Source organism: Poecilia reticulata, linkage group LG7 (genome assembly GCF_000633615.1).
Source record: "Poecilia reticulata strain Guanapo linkage group LG7, Guppy_female_1.0+MT, whole genome shotgun sequence".
NCBI lineage: Eukaryota > Metazoa > Chordata > Actinopteri > Cyprinodontiformes > Poeciliidae > Poecilia > Poecilia reticulata.
This window is the reverse complement of record NC_024337.1, coordinates 16769080-16795697: the sequence shown is the minus strand read 5'-3', so window position 1 is coordinate 16795697 and position 26618 is coordinate 16769080. Positions and strand designations below refer to the sequence as shown.

At 38.6% G+C, this 26618-nt stretch overlaps 3 protein-coding genes across 4 annotated transcripts; 2 read left to right on the top strand and 1 right to left on the bottom strand.

The window, feature by feature from the left end:
* Window positions 1-737: 737 nt before the first annotated feature.
* LOC103467765 (uncharacterized protein C9orf117 homolog) lies at window positions 738-5178 on the bottom strand. The gene is made up of 3 exons (XM_017305677.1): window positions 1690-5178; window positions 1263-1404; window positions 738-1177 (listed from the first exon to the last, which is right to left on the bottom strand). The coding sequence occupies exon 1, from the start codon at window positions 3482-3484 to the stop codon at window positions 2474-2476; it is 1011 nt and encodes a 336-aa protein (XP_017161166.1). The 5' UTR covers window positions 3485-5178; the 3' UTR covers window positions 738-1177; window positions 1263-1404; window positions 1690-2473.
* Window positions 5179-7583: 2405 nt separating this feature from the next.
* Window positions 7584-19872, top strand: slc13a3 (solute carrier family 13 member 3). The gene is made up of 13 exons (XM_008414432.2): window positions 7584-8225; window positions 8854-9119; window positions 9896-10074; window positions 10718-10787; window positions 12276-12455; window positions 12536-12661; window positions 12739-12831; window positions 12916-13020; window positions 13137-13234; window positions 14942-15054; window positions 16138-16299; window positions 17841-17978; window positions 18052-19872. Exons 1-13 carry the CDS (start codon window positions 8118-8120, stop codon window positions 18232-18234), a joined length of 1821 nt encoding a protein of 606 aa, XP_008412654.1. The 5' UTR covers window positions 7584-8117; the 3' UTR covers window positions 18235-19872.
* Window positions 19873-21017: 1145 nt separating this feature from the next.
* ocstamp (osteoclast stimulatory transmembrane protein) lies at window positions 21018-24615 on the top strand. 2 transcript variants are annotated; one of them, XM_008414433.2, is made up of 3 exons: window positions 21018-21597; window positions 22408-23404; window positions 23992-24615. In XM_008414433.2, the coding sequence occupies exons 1-3, from the start codon at window positions 21452-21454 to the stop codon at window positions 24334-24336; spliced, it is 1488 nt and encodes a 495-aa protein (XP_008412655.2). In that variant the 5' UTR covers window positions 21018-21451; the 3' UTR covers window positions 24337-24615. The 2 variants fall into 2 exon arrangements, with proteins under 2 accessions (XP_008412655.2, XP_017161064.1); XM_017305575.1 differs by lacking the exon at window positions 21018-21597 and having other exon boundaries at window positions 22397-22581; window positions 22709-23404.
* Window positions 24616-26618: the final 2003 nt, after the last annotated feature.

Here is a 26618-nt window from a genome sequence, read left to right as displayed (position 1 = left end):
AGGTAAAACAACCTGAACAGGTGATCAACTCTAAACCACTCGCACCTTTTTACTCTCCGTCTGTCATTTAAGCACACCCGTTGCCATGGCAACCTCCTGCGCTCCACAAGCAGACCCGAGATTATGTTAAAAATATAACATTCAGTCCGTTACGATATTAGGTTTGCAGGGTTGATATTTATTTTGCGATCATTAATAAACCTCTCATGAACACAGAGGTGGTTGATTAGTTCATTTTAAACTCCTGTTCTGCTAGTTATTTTGATAATGGAACCGAAACGCACAGAATTGCGCAACATCTTGTTGAAACAATTATTACTGAGATTGTTCGTTGGGACATTAATTTGAACATGTTTTGTTGATTTTTTTTTATTGTTCTTTCATAAAGTTACGAACGTTTTAAGCGAGCCAGAGGAGGACGTGCTGCTCTCAGCCTCCTGGCTGCGTTCAGTTTGTCGCCTAATGCCGAGATCGACTCAAAACCTTCCGTGATCCACGTATCGCACCGCTGCTCTTGCAAAGGACGAACAGTTCAGAAACAAAATGAAATGGGAAAAAGGTAGTCATTAACTGATAAAGTCGTGTTTTAGATTGTTCTTGAAAAACGAATCAGTCACGGCTGATTATTGGGTGAACTCACGGCTGCAGAATGAACCCATTCATGTTTTACAGCARACAGCCGTTCGCCTCTCTGCGTAGCCCCGCTAAATCTTTTAGGGGGCAGTACGCTGCTGTACCCCCTTACTTTCACCCCTGATTATAAGTGGACCCAAGTGCACCAGGTGAGAGACGTAGTTAATTTAAGAATATTTAATGGAAAAACGAATAATCAAAACTTACAAACATGAAAATAAAAAATCCAGGGAACAAAATAAATGCAAAACAAAGACAAATTGGAGACACAGGAAGATCACAAGGAAACAAGGAAGAAATGAGAAAAGTGACAAGATGAACCGGCAACTAGTAACTAACAATGAGGTGCTTAAATACTGGAGGTTGTGAGCTTCAGAAAAGACCTGGGATGGATGATCCATCCATCCATTTTCTTACACCATTGTCCCAGTGGGGTCAGGAGAGGTGCCAGTGCCTATCTCTAGCAGAAGGTGGGGTACACCCTGGACAGGTCGCCAGCAACACAGAGACAGGACAAAACAACCATGCACGCACACATCCATACCTAAGGATGGGTACAGACATCAATTAACCCAGCAGTCATGTTTTTGGACTTTGGGAGGAAGCCGGAGTACCCAGAGAGAACCTACGCATGCATTGGGAGAACATGTGAACTCCATGCTGGGAATTGAAGCCTGGACCTTCTTGCTGCAAGGCAAAAGTGCTACCAAGTCCACCACTGTGCAGGACCTGGGCTGATGAGCAGGTGTGAGTGGAGGGAGTGGAAGCAGACTGTGAAGGGATAGAGAAAGTGGCAAAGGAAAGGGGGGAAGATTACACAAGGGGAAACAACCAAAATACAAACACAAAGAAGTAAGGAGACTATAGGAACCTAATTAAACTAGAACAAAGGAAAATAACTAGAAACAAGAAATAAACATAATTAGAATCACCAATGACGAACAGATGTGGAAAACAAGGCAGAATTAAATGGAAACAACTAAGGAACACCAAAAGAATCTGAGGAGGATGCAGTCGAACAGCAGCCTTGGAGGATGCTGGCAGCAGAGCACGTACCTTGGTGGGTGTTGGTGACAGAGTGGGAACCTTGGGGATGCTGGGGATATGTCAAGCCCTGACCGACCTCCTGAGCATTGTCGCAGGTTCTGTCGACCTCCCAGCCAATCTCCTGAGCCTGGCTTGGAAATCAATGGGACCTGCGACACTAGCAGTGGAGCAAGTACCTGCCGGCGGCAGAACAGGAACCGGGAGGCCAATGGGACCCACGACGAGGCTCCGGAGGCTGACAGGACACACAATGAAACTCTAGAGGTCGCCTGAGAGACCAAAGGGACTCAGCACAAAGCCCTGGAGGTCAGCCTGGAGACCAGCGGGACTTGTTATGAAGCCCTGGAGATCGGCGGAGAGACCAAAAGGACTCGGCACAAAGCCCTGGAGGTCACCCAGGAGACCGACGGGACTTGATACAAAGCCCTGGAGGTCAGCTGGGAGACCAAAGGGCCTCGCTACGAAGCCCTGGAGGTCAGCTGGGAGACCAAAGAGACTCGGCACAAAGCCCTGAAGGTCAACCTGGAGACCAGCGGGACTTGCTATGAAGCCCTGGAGATCGACCGAGACCAAAGGGACTCGGCACAAAGCCCTGGAGATCGGCCGGGTGCAAGCTCTCCTGCCAACATCTTTCAAGCGATTAGCTCTTCCGCCATCAGCCCCCAAGTGTCAAGCTCCCCTGACACTGCAGTCCTGTTGTCCTCAAGGTTTTCTACCATCGACAATCAAGCATGAAGCTTGGAGCCCTCATGACACTTCTCTATTTATAAGTACCATGCTTGAACCCAGTACCTCAGGTTGTTTTGCACATTTTCAGAAGTGTATTGGTGAAGCCTCTGACCACACGTCTGAATACTCCTGCTCCTGCTGACTGGTCTGAAACCGACTGGCTGTCTTCGTCTGTGTCCTCTTCAGATAGCTGCTCCTCTAAGACCCTCAGTCTTTTGTTCAGCTGTTCCACGTCAAGCTGCAACATTTTGTTTTCCTGAATGTAGGCGGTGCTTTTCAGCTCTAGGGCAATACGATTCAGCTTCAGGTCTTGGTTTTGCTTCTCCAAGATGGTGTTTATCTGGCTGCGGTTGTTGTTTTCCTCCTGCAGGGAGGTGTAACCCTCCTCCAGTTCAGTTTTTGTCTGCTCCAAGTCAGTGTTGTTCTGCTCCAAGATGGTGTTCTCCTGCTCCACGGCGGTGTTTATCAGCTTCAAGGTGGCGTTATCCTGCTCCAGAGCGGTGCTTTCCAGCTTCAGCTTCAGGGCGGCGTTCTCCTGTTCCACGGTGGTCTTTTCCTTCTCTAGGAATGCCATTTTCTGCTCCAGGGTGGTTTTATCCTGCTCCAGAGCGGTGCTTTTCTTCTTCAGGTTGGCGTTCTCATACTGCAGGGAGCTGTTTTTCTCCTCCAAGATGTTTTTTTTCTGCTCCAGGATTTTCCATTTATGATCCAGGCTGGTGTTCTTCATCTCCAAGTTAGCGTTTATCAGCTCATATGCAGCTTGCTCCTCCTTCAAAATGGTGCTGTACTGCTCCATGGTGGTATTTTTATTCTCCAGAGCGGTGTTTTCCAGTTTCAGGGTGTTGTTCTCCTTCTCCAGGGTGGTGATTTCTTCTCCAGGGCGGTGCTTTTCTGCTCCAGGGAGGTGTTTTTCTGATCCAGGACAGTGCATTTCCCCCCCAGGGTGGTGATCTCCTGCTCCAGGACACTGCTTATCAACTTGAAGGAGATTATTTCCTTCTCCAGGACAGTGCTTTTCTGCTCTAGAGTGTTTTTTCCTTCTCCAGCGCTGTGTTTTTCTGCTCCAAGGCAACATTTTTCTTCTCCAAGGTGATGTTATCTTCCTTTAAAGTTTGGTTTCCTTTGGACAGATTTTCTAAATCCTCGTCTTTTTCCCTAATCAGCTTGTCTTTTTCAAATACAGCTTTTTCTAAATTCATAACTTGGATCTTCAGCTCCTCATTTGCTTTCAGAAGAATCTGTCTCTCAGTAGTCATCATGTTGACTTCTTTCAAGACGTCTTGGAGCTTCCGTGTCTCTCTAGCTAAAATCTGTTGTGCTATCTCATATTGCGAATCAGAAGTCGACGCCTGACTGCTCTGACTCATTGTTAATCCTCTTTAGATGAATCCAAAAACTCCTCAATGTTTTCCTGTTTGTTAAGAATTGCCTTTGTATCATCAATTTGCATGATGTCACAAATGGTTGTCACTACCTCAGCAGAACAACTAGAAAACTACTGAAGTTTGTATTAAAACAAACTTTACGGCTGAATGTAGCTCGGCTTAGCTGATGGCCATTGGAGACAGTTCGACTGGTAATATCACCAAGGCTGAAATACGCAATTGGGAGACAGCGGCTCCTGAGGACAATGTACTGGACAGCAGTGTGCGAGGACCAACTGTCAAAAGGAAACGGGTGGGCGTGTTGACCCAGCTGGTGCCTAGGAAGCCACCAATTCCGACTCTCTTTCTGGACAATGTCCGCTCACTGGGTAAGAAAGTGGATTTGTTAGATCTGAGACCAAGAGTTTCTGCAGAGATGAAGAACTGTGCCGTTCTTTGCCTAACGAAAACCTGGCTTTACAGCAACATGCCAGACTTAGGTCTTCAGTTATTCCAAGCAGATCAACGGTCAGGAAAAACACAGGGAGGAGGACAATGTATGTAAGTGAGTGAAGGTTGGTGTACCAACTGTGGACTGGTTAAAAGCTGTCAGCCATACTATGTGCCTCCGGAGTTTACTGGGGTGTTCGTCACCATTGTTTACATTCCGCCGGGTGCTAACGGCAACGAAGCATCAAAGGAGCTGTATGACACCGTTAGCTCACTGCAGATGAAGCACCCGGAGGCATTTTACGTGGTTGCAGGGGACTTTTACCATGTGAAACTGACGGACACTCTACCCAGTTTTTACCGGTCTTACGTAACACCGGCATGTCATCCTTCTTACTCTGTGGATTGTGTGTACACCAACATTCACGGTGCGTACAGAGTTCTTCCTCGCGCCCATCTTGGCCTCTCTGACCACATGTCCATCCTGCTGGCGCCAGCATATCGTCCGCTGATGACACGGATTAGGCCAAGGAAGAAGACAGTCACTGTGTGGCCCAGGGATGCAGCCTATGAGCTCCAGGACCGTTTTCAGTCCCCAGATTGGCAGGACTTCAGAGAGGTGGCTCCTGGTACGAAATTCAGACTCAGGTCCCAGATCAAGAAGCTTAATAAATAAAAAAATTGATTATTTTATTATTCAAAGAGACACAAATGGAAGAATAAAAATGTGTAAAATGTGAATTTTGCATAATAAGTAGCTGTTTAATATGGCAGGTTATTTTCCTTTAAGCTCAAGAGAGTGGCCAAAAAGATGTTTGATCAAAGTTTATTATCAAAAGTTAATTTCTTATTCTTTAGTCTAGCTTAAAAGTAGTTGTACAGTACTAACAGTTGGTTTGTGTGTTTTCACTTCATTAAACCTGAAAGAAAATAGGCTTTTGTATAAGCAAAATAATTTTATTTTTTTTAAACACCCAGAATCTTGTCACTGCTTTAATTTTTGAAACTGAGACTTATTTAGTTTAGAGACATCAATATAATTTAAAAATGCCATTAAACCTGACATATTTTCAAAGAAAGAAAATCCTGCACCTTTCTAAAGACAAATCAGAGACCCTCGTAGTAAAAAATCTGAATTTCTTTAGAAAAGCCCACTGGTTTAGAGGAAAATGTGCTGCTCAGGTGATACAGTCACTGTTGCTGCTCAGCACCTTGCATGAGTCAGAGGGGAAAAGCTCTCCTGCTTTTAAGGTCACCGCTGTAAACACGGCTTCAAGACCACACAGCTGAGTGGGAAATGTGATAAGAGCGCCACCTGGTGGCTAATCCGTGCATTTCTTCAACATAGCAATTAACTGACAATGTTTTAGTTCCAGGGCTGGACAAAGTATATATGGGGCCTTAAGCAGAATTTGAAATGGGGCCCCTCTTTCTGTTATAAACATTATCTTAACTAAATTGTATTTCTGAACAAACAAAAAAGAAAAAAAAAGCCCTCTCCTAATATTTTTTTTGCAACTATATTAAAACGGATTATATAATGAAGATTGTTTGCATTTTTAGCATTAAAACTTGTTGATCTCTTTAAATCTTACATTTAAATTTGAACCACTGTAAAATATTGTATTGTAAAAATATGTTAACCTGTTTTTTCTGATGAGGTTTGTTTACATCTAATAATAACAACCACAATAAAAATTGTGTAAGATCAGAAAGCAGCTCTATCACGTTGTTTCTGATTTCAATCAATCAATCAATCAATCAATCAATCAATCAATCAATCAATCAATCAATCAATCAATCAAATTTTATTTGTATAGCACATTTCAGTGGCAAGGCATTTCAATGTGCTTTACATAATTAAAATAAAAACAGGAATAAACAGTGAGAAAGAGAAAAGGATTTTGAAAAAGATTAAAACAAATAAAAATAATAATAAAAAAAGATAAAAACATTAAAATCTCAGAGTTTTAGTTAGAACGCCATCTAACAAGGGTACTCGCACCTTAAAACCTTCATTAAAACATAAACAGTGAGAGTAAGTTAATAAAAAGTAAAGATAAAAACTTTACTTTTTATTAAAAGTAAAGTTTGGATGTCAAAGACATCAAAACAGGCACTCTAATCCTAATTTAGCCATAAGCATTAGCCATTTGTTCTTTTTGTTTATGTTTTTATTGGTTGAGATGTTGCAGATTTACATAATTGTTCCCTCTTGTTTTGGATGCTGTGCAGCTGGAAGGATCTTTGCTCTTATTTTTTTTACTCCTCCAGATAATTAGTTACCATCTCAAAAGCTCAAATGAAACGTGAACTTTGACGCCAAATTTTAAAAGAGGTCAAGAGAGGTCATTTATGGATGCAGGGCAGGACTAAAAAGCAAACAGATATTTAAAGAGGAGCAACAAAAGCAAATGAGGTAGATTAGCAATGTTTAACTACAGCTTACTGTGTCAACCAGGACATGTTATTGTGAAATCTTGTCTCTGCTGCTTGGAAATTGAGCGGATAGCTTGTATGACAGATATAAGACTATCAAATAGAATCAGTCTTCAGTCAGAGGTCTCTTCAGATTTGTTGCACTGGACTTCTACTGGAGAGCATTCAAATTAAGAATCAAAATCTAATTTTTTTTCATCTTTTTTTTTTGGTTTAAAAAAGAAATTTGACTTTGGTTTCCATTGCAAACAAGGTACAATAACAAACAAAGACTCAAATGAATCAGTTTCCTGTGTTTTTTTCTTTCAAATCTGTCATAATATTCACATACATCCTCTTACTGGTAAAGAAAACACCTCAAATTTAAATGGCAAATAGCTGAAGAAGGCGCTACCCACACTGGAAACTTGGGTCATGATTCATTTAAGATCTCAACTCGGTCTCTGCAGAAACCTGCTGTTTATGCAAAGCAGCATGTATGAGATTGATTTATGGAAACAGTTGAGCAAATTTACACAAAGCTGAACTTCACTTATGAAGAACCAAATACTAACAGACGAGGAGGTAAACCCACCGAAACAGCAGTTTTAAAGTTTCCACGTTTCCCCCTCTCAGAGCAGCCATCCCCCATTCTGCTCCTTCAGCCTAGCCAGCATCAATTAGCAAACACCTGGCGGAACTGTTCACATGCAGAGCTCATTATATGAGCCACACCAAATGTTAAAGGTTGAACAAAGGAGCCATGTTGTGAGGACTTCAGTTTCAGAAAGAGCAGGAGCTTCTTAAAGAGACGGAGACGAATTTCAAAGAATTAAACTGCGCAGGAAAGTCATATTTGTCATTAGTCATTAAGTCATATTTGATATATAATATTTTCTTAAACACCGAAGTTAACAAAATTACACGATTGTGTGAGAAAATGGAGCTATGAGCCTGGAAAAGACTTTAAGCAGTTTAAATCAAATTTCATCATCAGGTCTGAGTTGCTGCTGCTCAGCTGTGACATCCAGTGGCTTCAAAGTCTGAATCATCTAAATAAAACAAAGAAAACATGATTAGCTATAACTTTCACTTTCTTTCCTTATTTGTTTTCTAACAGCTAGAACTTCACTTTTTTCTCCATAAAAGTTGCATAATCCTAATCGATAGCGCATTCTCACCACCCTGTATTACAGTCTTTATTTACTAGGTCATTAACAACATTCAGATTTCTCAGGCATTTCCTGCTGAAGCTTTTTAGTGCATGAACTTGCAGATTTGTGGGAGAAGCCGGTCTTTTGGAAACCTGGCAGAAAATGGACTGTCCTGTGAAACACCACCACAGGAGGAGTTAACCTGTAGCAGAGCGTGTGGTTAATCTTCTCCTGCGTCCAGCCGAGGGCTTCATAGTGATCCCTCTCAGGCTTTTCCCAGCCACTTCATTTCCCTAAACAGAGCAGGAAACCCAGTGAGGGAATGAAAATATCTGTGGTGTCCAAGAAGCTGTGGTGCGTCCACAAGCAGCTGCTCCTCTTCCTCGCGCCGCTCGTCTTTCTGCCTTTACTTTTTACTCTGCCAGAAAAGGTAAGTACTGATCACATGTTTGTGTCTGATTTTATTTGTTGAGCACTAAGCTACAGATTTCATCGGATTAAAACTGAAAATTGACTCATTCTTATGTTTTTGTTAATGTAATAGAAATATTTTGATCAGCATAATTTTTGATGCAGAAAAACATTAAATTACATAAAAATGAAAAGTTTGTCTCAGATTGAAGTTTGGATCCAAGAAAACAGCTGATCAAACTGAAAATAAGCTTAATTTGTTACAATAATCAAATTGAGTTTATCTAATTAAATATATTACGTTTATTAAGTTGTCATGTTAAACAAACGTAAATAAATTAAGTTTGACCAACTTTATTTGATTGCGTGTAGCAAATTAACTCAATGTTTTTCTATGTTTTCAGTGTTTTTGAACATACTTTTAGTGCGTTATACATTTGTTTCCATTTAACTATTTATTTACTTATTAAAATAACAAATTATCCACAGCTTGGAACTCAATGAAGCATATTTTGGTGTCCAAGGTTTTTTATAATTTGATCCTGCTTCTTCTCTTTTAGACTCAACCAAACAAAATGGTAGAAAAGACTCTTATTATTTGACTGTGTGTTGTTTTGACCTTAAAGTGTGTGTTGCTCCTCTTTCAGGAGGGAAAATGCCTTTACGTTGTGATACTGATGGCTACGTTTTGGTGCACAGAGGCCCTGCCTCTGGCGGTCACAGCGATGCTTCCAGTCTGCCTCTTCCCGACGCTGGGGATTCTCCCGGCCAAAAAAGTCTGCCCCCAGTACTTCATTGAGACCAACTTCCTCTTCCTCAGCGGTCTTGTGTTGGCGTCGTCGATTGAGGAGTGGGGCCTGCACCGTAGGATAGCCCTGAAAGTCCTTAGTATTGTCGGAGTGAAACCCGCCTGGTGAGAGAGAAAGTTTTGATTGAGAATTCGTTATTCTGATGTTTGTGAAACTAATCATACACACTCATCCTGATCTACTTCTACCCAAACCAAATCAAATTCAAGGTGGGAGAAGAATTAGATTTAAAGGCAACCTACAATCTAAATTCACATTTTGTTAAATTTTTGTAAATCCATTTGGGTTTCAACTGCTTCTAAACAGTCCAAGTGCTTAAAAACACTGTCGGTTTTTGGGAATAAAATGAGCCGCTTCCTAAACCTTCTGAATGTAACATCACAAATCAACAGGCACTCCGCCGTTCCCTAGCAACTCCACCAAAGCCCAGCACATTTGGTCAGCTTAAAGGGTTTTTTCGCTGTACAATGGCTTCTGGAAAAGACACATATTTCTTTTGTTGATTTGCCATTCAAAAATCACTTCTGGTATTCCTGTTCGTCGTGCAGGATGCTCCACTTCTGCTTTTCAAAGATGTACGGTTGTATAATTGTGCATCTGTTTGCAGCTATTTTCATGTTAGTTTAAATTGGAGGAGGCGTGGCCAGCATCAGCTTATTTGGATTTAAAGTGACAGTAGCCCAAAAGCAGCTCATTCTGAAAGGAGACCGAAATAGCAGACTAAACTCTCAATATCTAAAAATGATTTTGTGGGAAAAAATGTAACAAACATGTTTGGTGTAGTTCATAAACCTTTCCCAATCTGTTCAAGGAAGCTTAATAAATCACGTTTAAAGCTGTCAAGAAGATCCTTTCAAGGATTAAAGTTGTATCTCCTCAGGCTCATCTTGGGAATGATGATGACGTCATCCTTCCTCTCCATGTGGCTCAGCAACACCGCCACAACGGCCATGATGCTTCCCATTGCAAACGCCATCCTGGAGAGCCTGTTTGGGGACCTGGAGACCCTGAAGCAAAAGTGCAAATCCCCAGAGGATCACGACAGTTCTGCAATAAATGGTACAATGTAATATTGGCACCGTGTTTTTGACAGGAAATCAAGAAGGCTTCCATCAAAACAACCTAAACAAAAGATCTGTTTTGATTATGTCAGAGAGAATATATTTTTTCTGCTTTATTGACCATTTCAGACTTCCCTATGATGCAGTCCCATCGCATTATCTCTTGGAAAAAGCTCAGAATAAGCCCTGAACTCTAACACTACACACTGACTGACATAATCAGTGACTAATTTGCAAATATAGTTGCACATTTATTTGTTGAGGGGTAAATATTTCTCAGAGAAGTTGGTGGAAAATATCAAGCAGAGAGTCGAGGGACGAATCATCGTTATGAAGTATTTAATTCAAGAATTGTTCATTTACTATAACACAAAAATTGCAGATATAATGTACATTGTCCTATTGAACTCTATAATATGGAATATAATGTATGAACTTTGTGCAGTTTAAAATACATGGAGTCCCGGGATGCAGGGTTAGTCAATCATCAAATAGCAATTGATTATTGTTCTTATCCCATGTGGTAATCATGTTAAATTAATTTAAAGTGCAGCCTTCTAAAACAGCAAATAATTAAACTTATATTTATATCTTTTGGATTCTATGTAACCAAAACTGTGTCTCAATTTAATTTCGTGCAGGTCAAACTTCACTGAAGCTCCATTCGCTGCCATCAGAGCCTTCTGAAAAACATACGCTGTCAATGGATGGGTAAAAGAGCAGAGAGAGATCATTTTGGTAGTGATTTCTTAGAGGAATTCCTGAACTTAGATGGAATTCAGGGAATCTTTAACACATCCTAGTTGCAGCTCGTTTGGTGTTTCACATTTCATCACATAAGTCAGAATTTATGTTGCAAAATATCACCTGGAGCTTAAGTTAGAGTCCCTAAAGCTGGAGTTTTTAGACTGAAGCAACAAACTGGTCTTTTATCCTTAAATCAAAAGGTAAATCCCTTTTCTTTTTCAATTTGAAACCAGGCGGATTACTAGAGATGTCTCCATATCAAAACTCGTTTACTTCTGAGAAAAATAGAATACATCAATAAGCTGCAGCCGGGAAACAATTAGCTTAGCTTAGTTTGGCTTGGTTTAGCTTATTCTAGCTTATTATTAAACAAACAAGCTTAGATTTAGATAAAAATTGAGAGAAATCAATTCTCTTTGAAACAATGGTTTAGATTAGCCGTTCTTATCATGGAATCAAGACTGAAAAAGTGGAAAACATGAGGCTAATTTTTATTCTGCCAAATGGAATAGTGGAAAAATAATCAACCTTTGTTGTTACTCTGAACCAAGCTTGAAAACAAAAATTATAAAGTCAGTTAGCTTAGCTTGTCTTAATTTAGGGAATAAAAATAAAATAAACAGAATTAAAATGATAACAAAAATAAATGAAAACGGATAAACAGTTTGCCTAACTCAAATTTCTGGTCAACTTAGCTTATCATAAAACTCAGATCAGTTTATCTTGTCTTAAGTTGGCATGAAATTGAGATAAGCAAGGCAGATAGTGAAACTTGTAGATAAAGGTTAGACTATTTTATGAAACGCAGTCTGAAGATGGGAACCAGCCACTCCACAACTGACAAGCAGATTCAGATAATAGATGTATGGATAGAAACTCAATTAGTTTGCCTTAGCTTTAAAAACAACTGGGCAAAAAACTGTTTGCTTAGCATAGATTTTCTTAGCTTCGAATAAAATCCAAGGATAGTTATCTTAGCTTATCTGGTTTGAGAACAGAAAACAGTATCTTAGTCTAGTTTTTCTTGAACTGGGTGTTAAACGTTAAAAGAAAAATGCAATTAGTTTATCTAGAAATAAAGTCATAACAAGACACTTAAACTTAGCTTAAACATGAGAACAGGTAACAGTAATGCTCTTAGCTAAACATTAATGGTCAAAATAAACAGCTTTCATGAGCTTAGCAAAACATTTAATTAACTCTTCTTAACTTGGTGTAGAATAAGAGAGAGTAACGGTTAGCTTAGCTAAACTGAAAATAACAAGAAACAATTAGCCAACTAACTAACCATCTAGCTTGGAGACGGTTAGCTTGTCTCCGAGCTAACTTACATACTTTAAACAAAAGTGATAAATTTGTTTTGATTTCTTCATTTTTATAAAGGAACTTGCATGTGAATAGTAGTGTAGTGTTTCCGTAAAATGTTGATTCGTGTCTTTAAACTTCAATAAGGATGGAAGCTGTGGAGCCTGCAGACATGAGGACGGCTGAGGAGATCCGGTCCGAGTCAGAGTATCAGCTGAAAGTGTGGAAAGGATTCTTGATCTGTATTCCCTATGCTGCCAGTATTGGAGGTACAGCAACGCTGACAGGCACAGCACCAAACCTCATCCTGATTGGACAGCTCAAAAGGTAAATAAAAAATTTAAAAAAAAAACAGATTTTCTTATTAGAAATGACTCCATTTACAGCGAGCCTCTTGTTCTTTACAGCTACTTCCCAGACTGCGATCTTATCAACTTCGGCTCTTGGTTTGCCTTTGCTTTCCCCCTTATGCTTCTCTTTCTGTTTCTGGGGTGGATTTGGATCTCTTTTCTCTACGGCGGACTGAATACAAGGTAATGTAAAACTATATTGTGATTTTGCTTTAGTGAAATAAACTGTCTAATGTCACACTTATTTTATAAAAATCCAGGTTATGTTTCACGAAACATGACCACAGAGCCCAGGCAGAAGCCAGAGCCATAGCGCTAATTAAAGAAGATTACAGAAAACTGGGACCCATAAAGTGAGGATTCATGAGTTTTCTTTTAATTTCGTACAAATATGTACTGTTTCTGTTACTGTACCTTTTACTCCCTTTTTATTCCAGCTTTGCGGAAGGGGCCATCTCTTTCTTTTTTATTTTATTCGCTGTTCTTCTGTTCACAAGAGATCCCAAATTTGTTACTGGCTGGTCTGTGTTTTTCAAAAAAGGGTAAGAAATGGATACCTTTCCCATTAGTCTTTTAAATTTAGAACAGGTATAATTCTTTAGAAGCCTACCAATCACTTTTAGTCTTTTTTATTTTTTGTTTCTTGCGTTTTCTGCAGGTATGTCTCAGACGCTGTCACTGGTGTCATCATTGTGTCCATTTTGTTCTTCTTCCCATCACAAAAACCCTCTCTGAGTTGGTGGTTTGACCCAAAAGGTTGGTCACATGTCAAAAGTTAATATTTATGAATGGATATTTGGGTTAGATTCAAGCACGCTCTTCCCTACAGAAGCTGTTGCAAAACACACAGAGCAGGTTGAGGAATGTTAATAATGTAGATTAGAGAGTCTTAGTAAAGTTCCCGTCTGGAAGGGAGACTGTATGTTCTCTGTCTCTGTGATTAGAGTAAGCTTTTAAAGCGCTGCAGTTGCACTTTGTGTTTTCAGTTTATGTGTGCGATATAATTTGCACTTTCCACTGAGGAGAAACGTACAATGCTGTGAAGAAAATACTGTCCCACTTACACATTTCTCTCTTTTGTTTTTGGTTTATGTTACACTTAAATGTAACTTGAGTGAATGCTAAGATTTATTTTATTAAAGTTTTATGTAAAAATCACATTTTGCATGTTTTTGTGCTTGCATTTGAATCTCAACTCGAAAAACAGCACAAGTGCTTAAAAATTCACCTAGCAGTTTTTTTTTTTTTTTGGCAATACGTTCATGATTTTTGGTGTCTAGAAAACGAGCAGTTCCAAAAACCTCTCGATTGAAGGGTAGAGCTCCGTTACCTAGCAACCCCAGCTGAGCTCCAGCATGTTTGGTCAGCTGGTTTTACCGCTTTATGCACTGTACAATGGCTGCTGGAAAAGACAGATGTTTTGTTTTTTTGACTAACCATTCAGAAACCACTTGCAGCATTCATGTTAATCCGCATCACAGCATGAAACAGGCTATGAAACCTTAAAAAGAAACACATCATGCCTTTCTTTTTAAAGAAAGACAAGAAACAAAATCATTTACATGAATCTGGGAATGAGGCTCAAGTTGACCACAGTAAAATCTTTTTCTGCAAATAGAGAAAACATGTTATGGTGGTGAAATTACCACAATAGTGCATCAATTAAAATGGAGACAGAAATGTAGTAGCAGTAAGACATACTGCCACCTGCAGGTAGCGGTGAGTAGTCAATAATACAATATTTCTCACAATTGCAGAAAATTTGCAATAAACTCACAATTCTCCATTAGCGTGAAAACGTGCAGGTATACGTAGATTTGGCTTTAATTTGAGGAGTTGCAAAAAGCTGGAGGGACTGATTGATGTAATGTGGCCGCATATAGATAAAAACTGCTTTGACTTGATCAATAATATTTAATCAAACAGGTATTATTTTGTTTATGCTCCCCTCTAAAGTCTAACGGTCCACAGAAGAAGCTAAGGCGGGCCGGATTTGGCCCCTGGGCCTTTTGTTTGACACTGTTCACATTTTTGAGACTCGCCTCTCTTTCATGGGAACAAACAAGCCACCATGATGTACGAGAGCTGCTTTTGAAGGCTTCTTTTAAAGTTTCGGGTTTGGTGAATATTATTTGTGGTTGTGGTCCTGGTAAGGCTCCAGAATGTAATTCATCATCTCCTCTAAAAAGATGAAAACGTGTTTCTGAGAAAGCACTGCTTTGTGGATGTTTGGTGTCTGAGGCACATGTGCATGAGATTGTGTTTGTTATTCTCAGCTGGTCAAATAAACCCCTGGACACTCAAAAGCAAAGCATGGGGCTCTTTGGTCTGAGTTGGGTCAAATATTTGAAAGGAAGAGAATTAAATCTATTAATCTACAGAACTGTTAAGATTTCTACCATGCAAACTGTTGCAGAGTTCATAAAATTAATGTCTCATTCTTTTTCTTCTACATTTTTTCAGCTGTAAACACTCCATATGTCCCTCTGCTTTCGTGGAAAAAGGCCCAGGACTCTGTTCCCTGGAACATTATCCTCTTGCTTGGAGGCGGCTTTGCAATGGCCAAAGCTTGTGAGGTAACGAGTTTCTTTCCCCAAATGAGCTTCGTACTTTAAAGTCATAAACTGACTGCAGTCAAAGCTTATTTGTCTAGCCTTTATGTTCTCTCCTAACATGAAACAGTCAATAGTTTGCTGCAGTTTAAAAGCAATTCCTGGAAAAATGAGTCAATATAGTCTGAGAAAATAAAAACTTGAATAATAATTGGAGGATCAGTGCAACAAATTACCTCATAAAACTCATGTCGAAAAGCGGGAACATCTTTTTCTCTGATAATTAAAACCAGATATCCTACGTAAATATACAATTTAAACCAAATGTGTATATATTTTCTCATATTTTACTTTAAAACCAGAATAATATTTCACGTTTTAGTTGAGTTTGGATTCGCAAAATTGTTTCGTTTTGCTAAATTTAAAAACAATAGCAGTACAGAATCTAATAGCATAAGATTCTGTATTATTAAGGATTTTCTTTATCTTTAGAAGTTTACAGTTACAAAAATACTATGATTATTTTCTTGTAACTTGATAAATAGATGTTTGTAACACTTATAAGGGTAAGTACATATAAATTGAACATTACGTCTTCATTGTGCAAAATTCTCCATCCATTTGATGCTCATGTTGCATCGTAGTTCAGAAAGTTTACCTGATTGAACAAAACCAACGTAATTTTTTGGATTCAGTTAATCAAACTGACCCTAAAACAGGTGAAAAACCACAGACAGTGTTTTGGCTGTTGACCAGTGTAATTACCGACACTATACTCACTCTTTGTGCAAACGTGGATTTCTGCTATTATTTTTTTTCATCATAAACGTAACGAGCTACCTGTGAAAATGTAAGGAGTAGAAAGTGCAGGCATGTCTCTTAAAATGTAGGGAGTGAAAGTAAAAAGTTGTCAAAAAGATAAATACTCAAGTAAAGTACAAATACCTGAAAATCTACTTGAGTACTTTTACTTTTTTTACTTTACAACTCTGCCGTGCTCCTTACTTTCTCTGCTGTTTTTTCTTATATTAGTTCTTTCTTCCATGTAGTTTGTTGTGTTTTTATTTGACCTTTGACCCTTAACCCAGATATTTTGCCTTGTGGCAGGAGTCCGGCCTTGCGTCCTGGATCGGAGGTCACCTCCAGCCCTTGGCTGAAGTTCCCCCAGCTGTAGCTGTGATGTTAATCACTGCTTTCCTGGCTTGTTTCACTGAGTTTGCCAGCAACACGGCAACTATTATCATATTTCTGCCTGTCATTGCTGAACTGGTGAGTCTAACAACTAGAATTTTAAATTAAAAAGGGTTTCTTATGAGCACACGTGAAYATATATGATTTCCTTGGTGGAAAAAGTCTCTACAGATGCTAAATTATACAATTAAATCTGTTTTATGCTTCACTTCAATGTAAACATGCAGGTAAATATGGCRGTAAGGGATAAAAACTGGATGTTAAAGCTGTGGACAGTGAACAAGTTTTGGTTCAGTTCTTGTTCTTAYTAAGAGCCTCAGYGACTTGTTAAACTCTGGCAGTGGATGTTCTCTTGTTTCTAACCTGTCGGACATTAACTGCTGCCATTATGGTAATGATTACCGAAAGGTTTTATTGCCTTCGCGCAAATAAATGCTTAAGTTTTGTCTGCAGGATGCATAGTTTGAAGAATTTGTGCTTAAATTGATGGTTTGCTTGAATTTAAATTAAAATAAAATATGAGCTCAAGCTGTTTATATTCGTCTAATTGAAAGACTTTATTAGTCAAACTGATAGATTAATCCTGACAAACATTTATCGCATTTCAGTTCTGAGTAAGACAAAACTAACTTACAAGTAACTTTTCAGCAAAATATACCAGCTTTTTTAAAAGTAAATAATTCCTTAGTATTGACAAATGAGTACTAGATTCACTGATAGATTATTCTACTTATAACAAAGGAAAATGTCTTGTTACAAATGAAAAAATCTGCCAATTGAAATAGTAAATTTTTATCATTATTAAGGAAATATTGAATCAAAACGAGCTGCTATATTTTGCTGAAAACTTTTTTGTACATTAGTTTTGTCTTATTGCAAATGTACTAAGAATATTTGCACTAGAAACTAGACCAGAAATACTTGGTAAGAGTTTATCTTTTTGCAGTGTAAATACGAAATGCTGTGAACAAATAGGGAAGCAGTGGTTATTTAACCTGTTTATAATAAAGATTAAATAAGAAAGTACGCAGTTTTTGAAATGCCGCCATTTTGACTGACATTTTTAAAACGTAAACTGGACACAGGCTTTTTCAGGCTATTGTGTTGAGTTATATAATCAAACAAATAAAAGAAAAAATCCAGAGTCTCTTCCTCAATGGGTAAATGAAACAGATAAACTAAGTTCAATTTTCTCAGAYGTTGAAACTTGAAATTTGAAGGTTCATCAAAATCCAATATGGCAGCTTTGCATGTTAAAATCAGCCAGCATGTTTGAGTATTTCTCTCCAACAGTAATATATAAAATAGGGTTTTGTTACCTTTCTAAAATATTAATAAGAAGTCATTTATTGCCAAAAGTCTTTTTTTACCTAAATCATATTTTGGCAAACACTTACTGTAGGAAGGTGATGATATAATAATTAGTAGATTAATCAATAACTCAATAAAATAATCATTAGGTGAGAGTAAAGTCAGATTCCTTGTTTATCTGAACAATCTTGGCTCRTAAAACTGATTCTGATTAAAACRTTTTCCAGTAAGAAGAACAAGTTAAACCTGTCTGAGTGTTTTTAAATCCTTCCTAAATGAAATGTTGAAGAGCAGGACTGTCTCTGCAGGCCATTCGTGTCTCTGTGAATCCTCTGTACTTCATGATTCCTGCCACTGTGGGATGTTCGTACGCCTTCATGCTTCCTGTTTCCACTCCACCCAACTCCATCGCCTTTGCATCCGGACATCTCATGGTCAAAGACATGGTAACGAACTCACACTGACGACTCGTTCACTTTAAAAGCCAGCAGCGGTGCTCATGCTTCCCCTCCGTTTCAGGTGAAAACCGGCTTTGTCATGAACATCCTGGGGATYCTCTCCGTGTCTCTGGCTATGAACACGTGGGGCGTCGCCATGTTTAACTTGAGCTCCTACCCACAATGGGCTCACACCGCCAACACTACTGCTGCCTCTCCACATGTTCACTTCCCGTCCATCAGGTCAACCAACGCCACGCTCTGAGGATGTAAATGCAGACTGTATATAGATTTAAGAACTAAAACTATACATGGACRCGTCTGTTTTTAAATGTGCTAAAACACCASTAAGCTCTGATACTGCTGCTCCTGGCTCTTCTGCCTTTAGCAAGCGTGTTATAATTATTGCTTCTTATCTTTAATGTTCACTTTGGCTTTAAGATTTGTGAATATGCTGTGAAAAATGCTGATTTATCTTACACTAACTGTGCCAGAAGTAAAAGATGTCATCAGATGTAAGAATTTGAGTGACATCTAATTCTTAATTCATTGAGTTTAATCTGATGTCAGCACCCTTTCTACAGTCAAAACAGTTTCAGCTCTTCTGGTCTTGGACTTTTCTTTTACAGAAACCCATTTGTGAGGTCAGACACTGATGTTGGACAAGAAGCCCTGGCTCTCAGTTTCTTCTCCAATTCCTCCTAAAAGTGTTTTAGTGGGTTTAGGTCAAGATCTGTGCAGACCTGTCAGGTTCTTGCAGATAAAATATGTTTAATAGACCTTCATAAGTTGTTACCAAGTCAAGTTAGAACAGGAAGGCCAGTATCTTGGCTTCCTGAAGCCTTAAACGTTTCACTTGCTGGAGTTAAATGACTGAGTCTAACTTCTAAAAAGCAAAAACACAAAATCTTACCAAGTATTTTTGGTCTACTTTCTATTTATTCAGTGTTGTTTTATTCAGTACATTCAGTGTCTGGATGGCTAGTTAACAACAAAACAGTTGTTCTTTTCCAGCAGCCATTGTACAGTTCATACAGAGATGAAACCAGCTGACCAAAGTCCTGGAGTTTCGCTCAGGTTGCTAGGTGACAGGCTGGGCTTGGCTGGAGTTGCTAGGCAACAGTGGAGTGCCCACTGATTGTGACTCAAAAATCGGGAAGTTTTTGAAACAGCTCATTTTCCAGGCACCAGAAAAACATCAACTTATTGCCAAAAAACTGTTTAGTTTAGCTGTTTTTAGAAGCAGTAGAAACGCAAATGGAAGCATAAAAACCTGCTAAATGTGAATTTTGCATAATAGATCCCCTTTAGCACTTCAAACATGGCAGAAATATCTCATAACATTATCTTTAGAGCCATCCCACTAATCTACACAACCTTAAAATWATCAGAAGGAGATGATCGGGTCAAACATCGTCATAATTAGCTTGCCGTGTTAACTGGTGTTTGGAGGACTGTAGCTAATTTCTCTTCACATTATTCACCTCCTGCCACTTTATTTGTACATAAAGTCATTCTTCTTCATGTACACATTTGATCATAGACACAACAAACAACAAATAAATAACAAAATTAGAAAAATCACAGAAAATGTGGCATCAGAACCAGGTAATGGTACCAAAAGTTACAAGTCTAAATCACTTCTAGTTGGTTATAATGGTTGCAACACCTGAGGGAATAATTTTGAAAGAGGACCCAATACATTTCCCAATACTGTACATTTAAATTCTGTTTCATAGAGGGTGCCGTTTGTATTTATCACTACAAGGCCAGTCAAAAAGAAKAGAAACGACTGTGAATAACTTTCATAATACATGTATTACTGAAATTCATAAAGCAACCATGTTGGTGAATCGTTCTGCACACATTTCACTTCCARTAATTAAAAAATTCCCCAACTATATTGATGAAAGCTAATTATTGAGTCTGTTCATTTTATGGCTTATCTGCATGTTCTGTCAAAAAAAAAGTTTTAATACGATGACAAAAACAGTGAATGAAGGTTTTCACACATTTTCGCACATTTTGTCCAAACAGCGGTAAAACCCGTGTTTGCTTTGTGTTATAAGGGATTATTTTGTGTCAGACTCTGAAGTCACAAGGCCTTAGAGCAATGGTTAACTTCTGCAAGGCTGCAGAGGTCATCCATTCAGTGCTGTGTCACCAGCAGAAGGTTTTTAATGTTTACATGCATAACTAGAAAATACTCAACCACAATCCACAAAGCAGACTGGATTCAGCTCAAACAGAAACACCAACCTGGATTAAGACCTGAGTGTTTTAAAAAGGTCAGATAGCAGAAGAATATTTTTTATGCATTAAGTTTTTAGCAGGGTATGTTTGTGCATCTTGGGTGTAGCTTTTCTGTGTGCACCTCTTTAATTTTGCTATTGCTTTTTCTGTGGTTTTCAAYAAGAAAAAAGAGTTTATGAGACGAGGAAACTGACTGTTTCTCACTAAATTATTACTTCTTAAAGAAGATAATAATTTGAATCCAGTCAGTTTCTGATTTTTGGGGGAAAATGTCCTGTTTTAGTGCAAAAAAAGCATACAAAGCATCCCAGCTGAAGAGGTTGTTTATTAGTACTTGGGCAATACTTTAAAAACAATTTTTTTAAAATTATTTTGCATTAAAAAAATGAAAGTTTAATTTTCATAATCTTGTCTTCAGCTGAACATTGTAGTAGGAAGTAACCTAAAATAGCAGCCAACTGAACAAATGTTTGACAAATTACATTCTGCTCTTTACTCCACCTATCAGACTCTTGACTTGATGATGCGAGATGACTAAACATTTTCATCAATCAATGATGAAAGGAGAAAAATCTGGAWATTTAGAAACTTATAGCAGCATTMTGAACATAAAGCTAAACATTAAGCCGTGAAATAAATGTATTTATTATCACCTGCTGTTGTAAATCATAATATTYATTTCTTATAAAGTAGGTTTTGAAAAAGGTAACGCTTTATCTTCCACTTAATATATGATTAAGTGAAGACTAGAAATACACTGTAAAACATTTTCTTTCCATCTCAGCATAGAAAAACAAGCCGCTAAGCATTCTGGGAACTACTCCTGTCTCTTTCTTCCTTCAGTTTTTTTAAGCACTAACACAAATTGCTACTGTAAGTTACTACCGCTACTGTATCCTTCACAAACTCACACATTTAGGTTCAAAATGTAAAACTCACTAAATTTATTTGACTTAAAGAGTAGAAGATAGTAGACGCAACTAAATGCGGCTCAAATGTTTTACAGTGTCATCATGCATGTTTTTGCATTTGTCCCAACCTCATTTCTGGTTTKTGCATCAGTTTGCGTTAAYTGGACCTCTAAGAAGTTAAAAATAAACAAACTTACAGTCAGATTTTGGTGTCATCACATGWTTAAATYATCATRAAATTTGGGTCACAACCCGTGTTTATCACCGCTGGTCTTTAATTCACAGAAAATGCTCGTTTGTTTCCTCATGTGAGAACTCATGCGACCCACAATCACCAACATGACGCTGACTGTTCTGCTCAGTTCCCCTTTTCTAACCTTCGAGGTTCAGCARCGCTTCCCAAAGCGGCTTTATCCTGTTCTGTTTGAGAGGTCGATCATGGAGCGCGCTGCTTTACCGCTCAGGTAAGAAATGACTGTGCACTGGAAAAAGAAAAYTCAAAGTTTAATTAATGTATTACATGTAATTGAATTAAGTAGATTTAATWRTCATGACAGCGTRATATTCCTAATGTATTTATTTTTAGATTTTAAGTTGGACTACCTGTTTTCTTTTTCCAGTGTGAGTGATAAGTACATTTGTTTGATTTTTTTAAAAAYTATTTTTRCTTCCTTGGGTAATTATCAAAMAGAGCTGAAATAATATTGAGTAAAAATCAAATTAGTAAAAAGTATTTCTTGGTGACCTGTGGTGTACTTTTATTTTTACCATTACTGGCAATAATTACTTTAAAAATTTGCCTGTATGCCATTTTTATGGCACTAAATTTGAACTACATCACCATTATTCTCTTCAATAGAGATATTTATAGCTGTGCTTTAAACCAGAGCTCCTTTATGTGTCGTAACAGGTTATTTCACTCAGTAAGAAAATTAAAACAAAAAGGTTTACAGCACATCTTTCTAACTGGTTTATGTCTTATCTATTAGTTTAGGCTATTTATTGACTGTGACTAAAAAATAAAGGAGATGATCCAAATTCAGAGCTTTTTTAARGTAGGGATATGATTTCAAAAACTTTGTACTTCCTCCGGCGTTATTTATTGTAAAAATGACAAGAAACCACTGTTGTGACTATTATAGTGATTTTAATAATAATGCAGAAAAGTTGACATAAAGTGAATATTAGTTATTCTTGGGGGTCTGGTGATAGTTGGAGCCCCTCATATCATATCTGACCACCAGTTTAAAACAGGTTTTCTTTCTTATTCACAGGAACAAATCAGGATGTCACACACAGGCTCTGAAGTCTCTGCTGTTCTACGTCTGGGATGTTTACTCCAAACCCGCTCCGTCACGCAGAGAAATCCTTTCTCTGCTGTCTATCTGCTCCACCTTCGCTGTCTTTACCGGTGGCCTTCTGCACCACTGGCTGTCACAGACTCTAAAGTACGACCATGTTGCTTCGGTCCAGACCACCTGCTTCTACAGCGTGACCATGCTGCTGGTCTCCTTCCTGTTCCACCCCCTCCGCTGCGTTCTCACCATGACCCTGCCMACTGTGTGCACCAAACAGGGATGCAAACTCCTCATCTCGGCCTCCGTCATGATCCTGGTGCTGAATGTCATCCCAAACATCACGGTCAACGTAGGGGCCGTCGCTCGGATCCTGAAGTGCACGGCTGAGGGCTTCACCAGGACCCTGCTGAACTCGTCTGAGCCCTTCAACGAAGCAAAGCGAGACCTGGTGGAGGAAGCCATCAGAGTGCGGAGGGAGGACTTGAGCATYGTCACCAATTTAAGGAAGTTGGACCATTTCACGCATGTTGACGTGTCAGAAGTCAGAAGCACGTTTTCTAAAGTGATTGGTCAGATAGAGGTTAATTTCTCACATGCAAAGAACCTGCTGAGAGACTACAAGCTGCTGTCAAACCGGATCCTCGCAGCTGTTTTTGTTGCATTACTGATTATTGAATCTGCACGATATTTAAAATCCTACCTGACTTCTGTTCAGTTTGATAACAGCTTCATCGCTGCGTCTTCTGAGGGGGATGAACAGCGGCCTAAAGATAAAATCAGGGTCGCAGTCTGTAAAATAACAAGTCAGGAATGTACTTCTTCCTTCATATCTCTGGTCATTGTGACGTTATACTTTATTTCAATAACTCTAATCGTAGTTTTAGATCACGTTGTGTATCACATAGTCCAGGTGATCGTACCCTGGGTGATGGATTTCCCACCGACGACTGCTGCTATAACTGTCAGCTATAAGGTAAAGTTTCACCTTTTCAGCTCTGCATATTTCCCCAGTTCATAATGTCCTGATTTGGCTAAATTTACATTTTTCTTTATTTTTTAATGTACTTCCATTTTCGGTCTCAACTACTTCTAAAAACAGCCAAAGCACTTAAAAAACTACCCATTTGYTTTTGACAAGAAGTTTTTTAGTGTCTGGAAAAAGTGCCGTTTCAAAAACCTCCACTGTACCGTTACCTAGCACCCCCAGCCTGTTACCTAGCAACCCAAACTGAGTTCTGCTGTATTCACTGTACAATGGCTACTGGAAAAGACAAATGTTTTGTTGTTGACTTACCAGTCAGAGCCAACTGCTGGATTCTTCTTGGTTGTACACGAGGCTCTACTTTTGCTTTTCAAATATGTACGGTTATATAATTGCATATCTGTTTTCAGCCGTTTTCACATGTGAGTGTAAACATTGAGTTGGATGGAGCTCAAAAAGCAGAATTGACCAGACTAAAATCTCATTATCAAAAAATTATTTTTGTGCAAAAAATGTAATGTCCATGTTTTTTGTAGCCCATATCCTAACATTGTTTAATACTCTTCTTCTTACTGCAGGTTAACTGGTTTCCTCCTGCCCTCTGCATCATCCCTCAGTCATGTGTCACACAGGAGCTGATCAACTTCCACAAGGACTACAAGTGGACCTTCAACCCCGAACCGTCTCTCTGTGACGTGACAACGTCGGCTCCGAAGCTGGGCGTCACTCTCCTGCTGGGATGTCTCTGGGTCATGAGCTACCTCATGGTGTTTCTCGAAGTTTACGCCAAGCGGCTTCGCAGGAACATCTGCGCGTCGTTTTTCAGAGAGCAGGAAGACAGAAGAAGAGCGTATTTGACAAAGAAATTAGAGGAAAAACAGAAGATGAGGAAGAAAAGGACGGCTAAAGCTATTAATGTTTGAACTTTTAAGTGAAATGTCCTAATTATGATAGATTTATGTTTTAGACAAAAACATTGTGACTTTTATGTCTATTTTATTTTTTGTTTAACTTGTAATATTTATGAAAGTAACATTATCTAACCCCATATACAAATTAGGCTTAATATAAAAATATACAAACTAGCATCTTCTTGGAACAATTTAAATAGCTCAACACAACTCTTATTAGCTTCTCAAAATTTAACATAAAAATTCAGTTTTATTGACCGCTGAGGGTTAAAAATAATTTTGTTTCTTTATAACAAGCATCTGTACTTATTCATATTTTCACTGTTAATCATTCATCYATGAATATCACAGTTTCAAACAAAACATTTAAGTAGGAAGGTAAATATTTAGTAAACCAATTAAGTAATTAAATTTAGATAGCAAGCTAAATATTTAGCTTTAAGCTAGCTCAGAGCTAACTAAATATTTAGCTAGCTCAGAGCTAAACTTTTTKGTTTGGAGCCAAATATTGAGTTAGCAAGCTATATGCCAGCTCAGAGCTAAGTATTGATTTTATACATTCAATATTGAGTTGCTCCTTGATCACTCAACCTAAATATTTAGCTCCAAACTAAATATTTAGTTTGTAAACTAAACCAGGGTGTTTATTTTTTCACCCTCCAGTTTCTGAAACAGCTTTGATGGTAAGAAGCAAATTGATGTTCAGCAAGTCCAGGAGTGAAACTGAAACTCCAGTGGATCCTGTTTACAAGTTTTGGTTTTTAAGTTCAGGGTGTTTGGTCAAGAAATGTCTTACTTTAGCCATATTTCCAAAATGCAATGAAATATTTGATGTGTTTTAACTAAAGCACACCTAAATCATTAAAGAAAATCCAGCTTTTACTTTAAATRCAGTTTGACTGACAACATAAAAAATAAATGAACTTCCGTAGATAAAGAAGCTGATGTTGTACTTCACTTCTATTTTTTTATATTTGTCATATTGGGGTATAAATGCAGGGAAATATGAGGTGGTGGTTTTATGTCTTTGGATGTATTAGAGTTATATTCTAAAACAAAATAAAAAATTATTTGACAGAATAAAACAATAAATTTGTCTGTCAGACAAAACTAAAAATGTCTCAGTATCAGTTGATGAGCCAGTTAGTTGACTTTTAATGATCAGAACTTGTTTTGCTGACATGTGGCTCTGAAGGCCTCATGGCTGTTTGTCACCTCACCTCATGATGTGCTTCTGTGGAACGTGAACCGATGATCGAACATCCTGTTTGTGAGACACTGAACCAACACCTTCGTTTCTGCAAGCCTGTCTCCATGCGATGTCCCCCAGTCTGAGCCCACTTGTGGTTTTATTCAGGCGTAAAGCCGTATTTGCTGCATTTGCTAGATTTACAAGCACCCTGTCATACAGGAAACAACTCCAGCAGCAGCTGCATTTACCCCCCCAAAACCGCAGCAGGGCCACGATTTGAGCCTGATGTCTCTTTACTTCCATTTGCAGTTGTGAAGGTGACCATGACAAAAGCATGAACAGGGCGTTTTGAGTCATTTAGACTCTAAAAGTGTGAGCTATAAGCTTTGTTTTCTTCCAGTCCAACATAAATCATTATTTTACTTTAGATTTTAAGATGTAGTTAGTCAACGTGCAGATCAGCGCCGCTTACCGCCTCATCACGTCATATCTGGGCAGAACTGATGAGTTCTGATGTCGTTCACCAGTGATTTGATTCTTTTGAACGACTCCAAGCCRTGAAAGAGTCTCAGTTGGTGAAAACTGTTCTTTGTTTATTATGACTTAGCTTGCTTATAATCATCTGCTCACACGACAGCTATTATTATTTTTACTGAATTAAAAGTGATTAAATTAAATTAATTAAAAACAATAAATGGTGTATATTTTATATTTAATCGTGCAGAAGAGGATTTTTGCTTCTGCCAAAGCAGCTCAAGTCTATTTTTCTGTTATTATGCTTCTAAATTACGAACAGCCCTAAAATGTTATTGCACGCAGCAGTGGTACCAGGAGGCCTGGGCTGGGTTCTGTGTGGTCTCTGCATTTCCTCTCAGCCTCCAGCAGAGGGAGTCCAGGAGCCGCCTTGKAGGTTGGACCAGCCGAGCTTCTCGCGGACCTGCGCTGCGTCAGGCTGCGTCAGGCTGAGGGTCAGAGGAGCTGCTGCCAGTCCTCCGAGTGTTGTTCCTTAATGGTACCGCAGCCCTCTGGCTTTTGTGGCACTTTTTTTTCCCTTTGTGATCAATTTGACTAACCTGTTCAGATCTCCTTTAAAGGTTACTCT

Excerpts from the sequence above, each read along its gene's own strand:
- LOC103467765 (XM_017305677.1), bottom strand. The coding sequence starts at position 3,484 with ATGTTGCCTTGGAGCAGAAAAACACAGCGCTGGAGAAGGAAAAAACAC.